Consider the following 11215-nt stretch of genomic DNA (forward strand, 5'->3'; position numbering starts at 1 on the left):
CTTATTTTTCTGGGGTTTAATTACAGAGAATTTATGATACATTCTGAAATGAAACAATTATAAAATGTTTTTATAAAAATGTCATTAAACTGGCGCCCCCTGGCACCATCTCAGGTCCCGCAGTTTGAGAACCATCGACTTAAGACACTTGAAAACCCTGTGGTATTTTGAGATTATTTTATGTGTCCTGTCAAGAGCAGAGACTTTGATAGAGAACACAATTATTTGAGCCTCTTCTTGTGCTTGACTTGTTTTTGAAAGCACTCAAATGTTATCATTTGCAAATTAATCCGTGAATCTCATTGCATGCTGAAACATGGGGCCTGGTCTGTATGGATCATGGATTGACTGCAATCCCAGTTTAACAGACACACACACACACACAGACAGACAGACTCACAGACAAACTGACTCACAGACAGACAGACAGACTCACAGACAGACAGACAGACACACACACATTTTTACTTTTACATTTTAACTTTACATTTTTTTAGAAGAGTAGTGAAAGAGTTAAAAGTTTTTATTTTATTATCCAAATGTAAGTACAATGATTGCAACAGACTAAAGTTTCCTTAAATTATAAATCAAACATTTACTCAATAACAGTACAGATTACATATAAATGTATTTGTGGTAAAATTGCAGTGAATTATGAGAATAAATCAAAACTAACGGAGCAGAAATAGAGAAGTTTGCACTTGTGTCACTGCTGGAATAACAAATCTGACTGATGAACAACTAACCCAGCATTAACTAAACAATACTGCTTCTGCTTTATTAGGATTTATACTGAGCCCGTAGAAAATCACAGTACTGCAAAAGTATTCTTCCAAAATTGGCATTTAAAATAATTTCTCCTCTAAGAAAGATATTTTTTATTTCTTATTTACAGCAATCCAAAGAGGATTTAACAGCAGCTGATTTCACTGTTATGATGAATCTGCAGTGTGATGTTAATAATGACGGACAGATTCATATTTACACATCAGGTTACAGCAGTGCACCTCTATACCGCACCCGTCTTGTGTTTGCTCTTGGATTCGCTCTTTCTTCCAGACAGACTCTGTGTCGAAGCGCCGGCCGAGTGTTTGCCGGCACCGCTCGTCTGAGCGTTATTATTGTTGCCGTTCTGGTTGCCGCTCAGACTTTCCATTATTGAGCGGAAGGTCCCGAACGCACGTTTCCCCGATTCCGTCTTTTCTTTGCCGGACGAGACTTTCACGTCGCCCGCGGCCGTGTCTTTGCGCGGCGGCTCGTCAAAAGTGACCCTCAGCTTGAGGTTCTGTGAGGTCTTTCTGCGAGAGGATGGTGACTTAAGAGCGCTCTTAGGGCTCGTGGTTACCTTTTGCCCGTCGGGAAATTCGCTAACCCCGTCGGGTTTAGATTCAGGATCGCTGCAGTCCGACGACGGGGATGGGTCGCAAACATCCACAGATTTGGAAGTCCTGTGCGCGAAGCAGAACTTGCGCTCGCTGCCGGAGCTCTGCTTCTGTTTCGTCATTAAATGAAGTTCGTCGGCCTCCGCAATGGGCAGCTGGGTGGGCCGGTCGGGTCTGGAGTGTTTGGACTCATCCGACGGGAACGCGTCGCTATCGGACTCACTGAGCGAGCGCTGCATTATCTGTTTGAGGCGGGCGAGCTTGAGCTCCCGCTTCTCCGCAGCGCCCAGCCTCCTCATGGGTCCTGCTCCAGGCCCCGCCCCTGACTCCACCCGACCGGCACCTTCAATCGGCCCCTCCTGGAACTCAAGTGTGGGTTTCTCTCTCCCCAACATTTTCCTCAGGACAGCGTCTGACTCCACTTGTTTCTGCTTGAGGATCCATTGACCGTTATCTGCAGCCACTTCAGCTGTCAAACTCATTTCTGACCACGGCTCGGCAGGAACAACATGAGAGCTGAGAGAAAGAGAGAAACACATTTACAATTTACATTATTAGGATTATTTTTCTCATTTTATCAAAACAATAAAAATCTTCCACAGATTAAAGGCGGAGTCCACGATGTTTGAAAAACGGTTTGGAGAAGGAGACGGGCCGACTACCAAAACACACTTATAGCCAATCAAATCAAATCAAATGCCGGGTTGCGTATGTGTGGGGCGGGTCTATCAACAGAAGGTCCTGATTCTATTGGGGTAGGGGCGTGTTTGTTTAGGTGATTTCAAATATCAACAATGGCTTTCAAACATCATGGACTCCGCCTTTAAGGGGTGGTTTCCTGAACAGGGTTTATTCTAGTCCCAGACTAAAATACATCTTTGTTCTGCCTCAACACCTTTCAGTGTCTCAAGATGCACACCAGTATTGTTCTTTGTAAGATATGTCTGTGAAAAACTACTTAAATGTTTTAACATAACTAAGGCCTAGTCTTGGATTAATCTAAACCCTGTCCTGGAAACTGAGCCTAAAACTATCGTCTATGTCACAGCTCTGCTTAACTATCTTCAAGAGCTTCATGATGTGATGATTTTAACAGACCTTGGTGATCGTGGCCGTCCGTTTGCTTCTTGAGTTTGTAAAATAAGTTGAAGTTGATTCTGCAGAGCTACACGTGCTGTCGTTTGTCTGTAATGTAAAAAAAACAATGTCAGTCATTCACCATTTAGAAAATAAATCCATTTGAGTCAGAGACGGTGATTGAAGATAAGCCACACTTCTGTATGAACATCATCTGACTCTTGAATCTTACTCATGCAGCTGTTTGGTGAGTTTGACCACTTGTGAAGCGAGCGACATGCACGTCTCCACCACCACCAGGTACCGCGAGCAGGTCACATGACCCTGATGCTCAGCACACTGGGACGGCCGCTCGCCCCGCTGGTTGTGCACAGTCACATTAGACCCGTACTCCACCAGCGTCTGAGACACACAACACAACACAAGCATATCATTTTCTTTTATCTGTTACATTACTGTTTGACAGATCTGACTAAGGTATGAATGTTTTCCTGTGACAAACCTTGACTAACATTACAAGTTGCCTTAAAGAAACAACTGAAAGACATTCAAGTGTAGATTGTAAGACACATTTAGTGGATTTTACGTTCAGCCTTTCTGAACAAATCAGGCTGCCCTTTCACTGTGGCAACAGGAAACCAGATGGAGAGGGACTTCCTGTCTTTATTGCCCTGCTTTGTGTTTCCAGAGAAAGAGAGAGAGAGAGAGAGATCACATCAGAGAGAAGAAGCACCTGAACGCAGCTCAAATGACCGTGCTGAGCCGCCACATGAACCGCAGTGTTTCCGCTCTGATCCACCTCGTCCAGAGAGATGCCCTGCTCCTGCATGAACTGCAACAACCACAGCAGCACCCGTTCCTGCGGCAAACACGCATCACACACGTTTAGTCACGTGATCCGGCGCCGGGACAGAAAATGACTCGAGTCCTCACCTGTCCGTAGCGAGCGGCGTAGTGAATGAGACTGGGATGTTCTCTGGAGCAGCTGAGTTCAGCGATCGCTTCAGTTTCACTCACCATCCAGCGCACACATTCTAGACAACCGTTCTACACACAAACATTACACAACACTGTAAAGTTTAACACAGACCAACACAAATGATCAGTGCCGTGTTTGGACAGTGCAGATTAAGGGGTGGTACTATTATAATTTGACAATTACGTCACAAAAGAGGCGAAATCTGAATGAGTTATTTTTTCACATGCTTGAAAATGGTTTACCAAAACTAAGTTAGAGATGGAAAGGGTCCATGGGTTGACCTTTTTCACATTTCTAGGTTGGTAGCACTAATAAAAACTCAAGTGTTTTAGGTTTTAAGTTGATTCTCAGCGGTAGACATCACAACACTTTAACATTTATAAAGATAGACACATAACTAAAGCAACTTACAGTGCATTCAATCTATAAGAGTTTGTTTTATTAGTTTGTGTGATCCTGGGGTTTGAACCCATGAATTACAGATAAACTGAATTCGCTAACAATTGAGCTCCAGAAACACTTAGGGGTGGTTTCCCGGACAGAAATTAGCTTAAACCAGGACTAGGCCTTAGTTTAATATGGAAGTATAACTAGTTTTAACAAGCATGCCTTACTGGTGTGCATTTTGAGGCAAAAAACCAAGCGCACTGATGTATTTTAAGATATGTCAGTACAAGTTGTTTTCAGTTCTTACATTTAGGACTAGTCTAATCCCTGTCCAGGAAACCGCCCCTTACTGACTAACTGGTTTGACGGATTAACTGTTTCTCATGAACCTGTTCAGGGGTCAAAGCTTAAGGATGTTCTCTACTATCCCAGACGTACCTTGACTCCGAGTCCAGCGGGCGTGAGCTGTTGAGCGTTGCGCTCGTTCAGACAGTCTTCTCCCATGAGAGAGGTGAGATGTTGCAGACAGTCTGCGTGACCGTGAGCGGCAGAGATGTGCAGCAGATTGTTTCCCTCCTCGTCTCTGATGCGCTCAAGATTCTCAGCTGCAAAGTGAGGCTGCGCAGAGAGACGTCATCGCAGTTATTTGATTTCATTATGCTCATTTTAAACGCTTTCAACAGTTATGTGCTGTTCTTACCAAGAGTGAGATCTGGCCCTCTCTGACCACATTCACGATGTTCTGAGTCTTCTTGGTTTCTTCATCAAACTCTCCAAATGCTCTTGATCCGGCCCAGGTCTTGTCCTGCCTCGCGCCTTTGCTTGCGTGAAGAGGGAACATTGCCGGGTGGCCCTGAGAATCGCTCGGAGTGCCGGCTTTATGAGCGGAGGCGTCGGCAAAGAGTCTTTCTGCGTCAGAGCCGTGGAGCGAGCTGGCCGAGTGGTCGCATCCGCTCAGATAATCCGGGTCCATGGACTTGGACTTTCTCATGTCAGGCCAGCTGACGGGCGACAGCACGCAGAACTGAGTCCCTCCGAGGCTCTCGGCGTGGGTGAGCGATGAACCTTTCAGGGTCTGACACCTATCGCTGGACCCGCTGCCTGACGTCCTCTTCTCTGAAGCCGCCCGTGGAAGAGTGGCCATCTGCTGGCTGGATTTAATGTATGGGACATCCAGGATCTCATCCATATCCAGGTCGTAATGTTCTAGATCTCCAAACGGAGCTCCGGTCCCACAGGCTTTGCTCTTGAGTCCCTGTCCACCATGTGGAGAAACAGAGGCGTCCTCTTTCTGCCCGTCCACACGCTGCTCGCCGTTCTTACCGTCGGCTTCGGTGTCCGAGACCTCTGGCTGGTGTTTGAGCGGAGACACACGTTTGACGGGTCTGAATTTGCTGTATACATCGGCGATGCCGGTGGGTTTGAGTCCCGCTCCGCTGAGTGTAGACGCGCTCCGAGCCCAGTTGATCGCTGGAGCTGAAAGGTAACTTGTGGATTTTAGTCCTGTTAAACTCATCTAGTGTACGCAGGGTAGTTGTGTGCTAGAATATTAGACTAGTGATCAGGGCTGACATTTACACCCACCAAATGTGTGTAGATATCAGCTGTGGCAGGTAAGACAGCCACTCCCACTAGGCACTTTGGTGGGTTGAATACACTGATCTATATAAATGACTGGATTGCGCATGACGTCACAACTGTGAAGCCACCGTGCCACCATGTTGGTATACTAGGGGTGGCACGGTTCATGAAAAAAATCCGAGCCGTTCGGTTCGCTTGTCTCGGTTCGGAGCACGTGTGTGTCGTACGGTTCAACGGTTCATGGCATGCGCAATGTATGTAGCCTCGTGCCCTGTATGTGACCTCAGATAGCGTGTTCCCCTTTCGCGAATAGCGCGAAAGAAGAGGTGACTGGTGTGGAGAGTGAGTGCTGCCGGTCATGTTACATGTAGAAATGGCAAGAGGGAGAGAAAAAGAAGTCTGCCCGCAGTTGGAGGATGCGCCAGCGTCGTATAAGTTTGGTGTGTGGAAACATTTTTTATTTCATGTTACCTATGATGACAGCGGAAATAAAACAATAGATACAGCCACACGCACGACAACCTTCTCTCCGCCCATTTATCTAATCTGAGGTAATGAACACTGTTTTACGTCTTTTCGTATTCAGCGCTATTTTTAGCCTTTCGTTGATAAAACGAAAGCGACTGATTTCCGCGTAGTTTCATTTTGCTAGCGTGTGAAAGTTGCGCGATCTTATTTCATAAACTGCCCCTTAAAGTAATCAGGACCGAAATGGTCAAAAGTGGACAAAAGAGACGGATTGAAATATTACATGTGTAAAATTTATGTTTCTCTCTCGTCCACATATACTCTGCAGTATTTAAGCAGCCTCTCAGTGATCAATCTTAAAGCTACACTGAAGTTGGCATTTTGATAAATGCAAGTTATCTTTGTGTGCTAAAAATGCACACAAAGTTCATGTAGATGGCAATACACATTCTCTTTTTTGCCAAATAAATGAAAAGCATGTTGAAATCATCAATGTCTTCCCTCTCGCTGTGTCAAAATCTCGCCTGGCTTTCCTCAGGGATGTTCCCAATAATGTGCTTAAAGTCAAATTCAGTTTGTGCATGATTACATGATATACCTTTTTTTAATACTGTATCCTAAATTATGGATAATTAATACATTAATAAGATAATAAATTTCTGGAGTGTTAAAAAAAAATAACAACAAGAACCGTACTGAACCGAGAACCGTGACCATAGAACCGTGATACGAACCGAACCGAGGGTTTTGTGAACCGTGCCACCCCTATGGTATACCCAAACATTCTATTAAATCAATGGACGCGATCAGATTTTAATGATAAAACATCACATTACTAGTCTCTGTTTTTATATCTGAAGTTACCCTGTACATTATTACAACACAAACGTCCTTACCATGTAAATAGTTATTTACTGAAAGTTGTACATTTTCGTTTTTAATCAGTTATACATTCATCTTCATTACAGTATCAGAACAGCAGACAGACCGCAGCATATTTAGTATTAATGACAAACGTGCTCATTCTGAAATCTAAATAAATAATCATACTTTGTACCGTATGTGTATGCAATAATTTGCTGGTTTTGTAATTATGTTATCTAAACTTACAAGTTACCTAAACTTATTTAGAGAAATAACGCTGACCGTGTAGCTGAATGTCAAAAATGTTTTTATTTATACCCGTGTCATTAACAAAATGCAGCACACACACTCACCTTAACGGTTTTTTATAAATCCATTTTCCTGCCCGATTAAAACATAAACATTGCAAATAACACCAGAATTAACAGTTAATTTACATACACATATCCTAAAAATAATCTTGCCTGACTGATACGCTGTAAAGCGGGTAAATTTAGATCATGATTTTGAATGGAAGTCAATGACGCCCTCTGACGGTTTGGTATACCAAGATGGCGGCTCGAACTCTGCGCTGGCTTCACCTCACGCTGTTACATTAAGCGTTCTATGCGCAATCCAGTCATTTATATAGATCAGTGGTTGAATATAACTGTTTGTTTTCTTAAAAGTCATCTGAAATAATATACAATGCGACACTACAAAACTACAACTCCCACTGCAAAAAATGACTTTCTTAAGCCCTATTCGGACGGGATTAGTTTTACAGGGGGACCTCTGAGAAAATCGTGCTTCTCAGAGGTCCTCTGTGTTTTTAATCCCGTCCGAATCGGCCATGTCTATGTTTTTCTTTGACGACCTCCATGAGAATTCCAGAGCAATTTACCTACTGTTTTTCGCCGAACTCAGAGGTCCTCTGAGAAATTTAATCCCGTCCAAATGCAAATGTCTGTGTTTGCCCGCAATATCTTTTGAAAACGCTGTTCATTTCGTGTTTTGGCCAACGTGATCTGCCGTTAGGTCTTACTAATGCACGTATATTGTATTTCCTGAGTCCCATTCATCCAAATATGGATGTTTTTTCGCATTCGGCAAAATAAAATAATCAAATCAAGACGAGCTGAATATCAAACACTGTTAAGACTGGACACTGTAATATCATTAACGTTATAAGAAACTACGTTCAAAGTTGTTCAACTCCGCAATGTTAATTAATAAAAGATAATAAATTGTTATTAATCATTATTTCTTTATTTATTTGGGTTTATTATAAAACAAGTAAACTAACGTTACTTTAGTAGGATTTTATTTTGATTTGTTAAAATTAAATTAATAAATTACATGTTCTGTCATAATTTTACATTTAAAGCAAAATATTAAACATTACAAACACGCGTATCCAAAGCACGTGCTCTTCTGCAACGCCCAAATGCATGAACCCCATCTCTGGAATAGCCTGCATCATCATTTTAATCCCGTCCGAATAGGTACATAAAATCACAGACGTCCTGGGGGACACGTTGAAACTCATACGTTGTTTGGAAAACTAATCCCGTCCGAATAGTGCTTTAATTAGTATTTTTGTCTTGTTTTCAGTACCAATATCTACAAAGATTTTCTTAATGAGCAAAATGACCTAAAAAAAATATACAATTTAAGTGAATTTGTGCTTAAAACAGGTAAGAATTTTTTTCTTGAATTTTTCTTAAATTAAGTGTTTTCTTACCCCATTGGCAAATTTTAAATTCACCAAAATTAGACTTATTTTCTTAGGTAATTTTTCTCATTAAGGAAATATGTCTTAATTTAAAGGTGCCATAGAATAAAAACTGTATTTATGTAGTCATAGATGAATAATAAGAGTCGTGTACAGGGTAATGACATATCATGAGCCTCAAACACGATTGTTTCCTCCTCCTTATGTAAACTGCTGGAAAACAGACCAATCTCAACATAACACCAACTGTGACGTTGATTGATTGATTGATTGATTGATTGATTGATTGATTGATTGATTGTTTGACGTTACAGTCAAGATGTACGACCCCAACATGTGTACTAATGTGAGCTACTGGCATCTTTGCATTATTATTCATGACCCTTTCAAATTAGGTAATTATAGACCATTTCATTCTAAAGACAAATTCTAGGGTTGTAAATGGACATGTAAAACTGAATCTGGATCATTTTTACATTTAATAAAGTTACATACCCTCTGTGTAAATATCAAAGAATAAGTTAACAGACTATTACAATGCATTCTTTGGCACCTTTAAGAATCTTTAGATATTTGTACTAAAAACAAGACAAAAATACTTAGTAAGAAAGTCATTTTTGCAGTGTACCCAGTGCAACGTAGGGTTTATTTACCATAGAAACCTCTACTGATGGATTTCCAAACACATGATGGGACAGTAAATGACAGTAACATGGCCCTGTTCTAGTTATGTCAACGGGCTTAAATTGAGTTTCTGTGACGTCATCACCTGCACCATAACAGTCCAGAAAACAACTACTTTGTATTTGATAACCTGTTGCCTTTAACATGAGGACCTGAGCTTGACTTTAAAAAAATGCATGTGATCTCTGACACTAGAGAAAGATTAAAGCGCGATCACGGGCAGTGAAGCATCGCTCAGAGCAGCATCCCTATCTTTGACTCATTCATACGTTGTAGTTTAATATTACAGTCTATATTCATAAACACATGATGTGAAAACTGCATACATAAGCTAACAGTTAAATGATCACAAACCTTGTCTGTCTTCACCCTGGCCATCATGTCGTCGACACAGTTCAGGAATGGTCTTTGATGAATACTTAAACAGAAGAAATCATAAGGTTGAATTGTAATACATTTTCATTCAATTCTTTAAATTTAAGATCTAAATCCTTTAAAGGAACAGTATGTAAGAAATGTATATCAATTAATCATAAAATGGCCCTGATATGTCACTAGATATTAAGAAATCATTTTCATTTCAAATACTTATATCACTCACAACAGTGGTCTGGCCAAGATATTGTCATTTAAAAAGTGGAGTTGCAGCCCTCAACTGATGTTTATGTTGTCATTTTGTGTATTGACCACCAGTTTTGTGATTGCAATACCAGTTTTGGCCACAATCCTACATACTGTTCCTTTAAGATGTGGTAGACGTACAGGTAAATCATCAGTGAAGTCAATCTCATCCAGGTCCAAGTATTCAGGAATGTCCATCTTTAGCCAGCATTCTGTCCTGGCCGGGCCACCCTGAAATAGACCCCAGTGAGATGATGAAGAAAAACTCTTTCATCCTGACTGATTGTTTATGAAGATCAGCACAGAAACACTAATGCAGCATCTTCTCTCTCAAACTTTCATTAATGTCAATGTAATACAATATTTGGCTCAGTACTTGCCCACATGTTGTGATGTGAAATCCAGGGTTCCCAAATGTCAAATTCCCTGACTTTCACGGACTAAAAAGCAGAATTTCCATGAGCTATGTGTCTGAGATGCCATGAGCCTGATAATGTAGTGTACTCTGTGAGTTTATCATTTATTTTGCTTAAATGCATAAACAATGCCAATAACCAGCTGTTTAGATTGTAATCTTACTTGAAATCACTGGAGACTTGGACCCGGACACGGCATTCCTTACTTAACAAGCCGATTACATTTTGAACTAAAATTTAAAGCGACAAACAAAATCCCTGATATTTCATGAAGTATATTAAATTCTGGACTTTCCATGTCTGGAAAAGACCTTTTAAAATTCCATGACCTGTGGGAACCCTGAAAATCCCATCTCTTCAGTTGTTTATGCATTTAAAATGATCTCGTTATATCTACAGCTCATTTGAATATGAAAAGATTAGGACTGATATCAAGCACAAGCAGCTGATATAAATGTTTCAGTCATTAATGAAGACACTACTGTTATTTTATTAGATGATGAATGATTGACAGTTCATCATATCTTCATCTGAATGTGACTTATCATTTAAAAAAAAAAACATTCCGACTATATATTTACATTTGTTAAAAATAAAGAATAAAACAAATAAACTCTTAGTTTTTAAGATTATGATGTATAGAAATAATGGCAAAACTATCTCTCTATCTTTATAGATGGTTATATTGTATATCTATCTCCATCTCTCTCTGCATGTGTTCAAAACCTGTCTATCTTTATAGATATTGTATATCTGTCTCCATCTCTCTCTCCTCCAGTCTCTCTTTTGTTTCTAGCATTAGCATTAGCTTTAGCATCACTTAGTTCTCTCATCATCTGGTTATTTCTCGTATATTCTCTCTTCTGTCTCGTCTCTTTATGTTTTCTGATGTTTTTGTGATTTACCTTCTGCTCGCTGCTGTCTGTCGCTGCTGTCTGTCGCGCTTTCTCTCTCTATTTCTGATGATTAGCGGATCAACGGAAGAATGTGACGCGCGCGCGCTCCTCCGCAAGACTCCTGAGCGCACGCGCACCTTAACTCA

The 11215-nt window shown here is 41.0% G+C and overlaps 1 protein-coding gene across 2 annotated transcripts; it reads right to left on the reverse strand.

Annotated features, from left to right (window-relative positions):
* Positions 1-508: 508 nt before the first annotated feature.
* Positions 509-11215, reverse strand: sncaip (synuclein, alpha interacting protein). 2 transcript variants are annotated; one of them, XM_055168756.2, is made up of 10 exons: positions 11079-11215; positions 9899-9988; positions 9491-9554; positions 4526-5301; positions 4264-4443; positions 3393-3506; positions 3193-3318; positions 2692-2861; positions 2481-2567; positions 509-1898 (listed from the first exon to the last, which is right to left on the reverse strand). In XM_055168756.2, exons 2-10 carry the CDS (start codon positions 9953-9955, stop codon positions 1010-1012), a joined length of 2463 nt encoding a protein of 820 aa, XP_055024731.2. In that variant the 5' UTR covers positions 9956-9988; positions 11079-11215; the 3' UTR covers positions 509-1009. The 2 variants fall into 2 exon arrangements, with proteins under 2 accessions (XP_055024731.2, XP_055024730.2); XM_055168755.2 differs by having other exon boundaries at positions 9872-9988.

Source organism: Misgurnus anguillicaudatus, chromosome 5, assembly GCF_027580225.2.
Source record: "Misgurnus anguillicaudatus chromosome 5, ASM2758022v2, whole genome shotgun sequence".
In the NCBI taxonomy this organism is placed as follows: Eukaryota; Metazoa; Chordata; class Actinopteri; order Cypriniformes; family Cobitidae; genus Misgurnus; species Misgurnus anguillicaudatus.

What these genes read in the sequence shown, in the direction of transcription:
- sncaip (XM_055168755.2), bottom strand. Translation starts at nt 9,955, where the DNA reads ATGGACATTCCTGAATACTTGGACCTGGATGAGATTGACTTCACTGAT. An exon ending in CCAGGGTGAAGACAGACAAG is followed by an intron (nt 5,302 to 9,490) that starts GTTTGTGATCAT and finishes GTTACCTTTCAG; the next exon opens with CTCCAGCGATCAACTGGGCT. An exon ending in GTCATTTGAGCTGCGTTCAG is followed by an intron (nt 2,862 to 3,192) that starts GTGCTTCTTCTC and finishes TGTGTGTCTCAG; the next exon opens with ACGCTGGTGGAGTACGGGTC.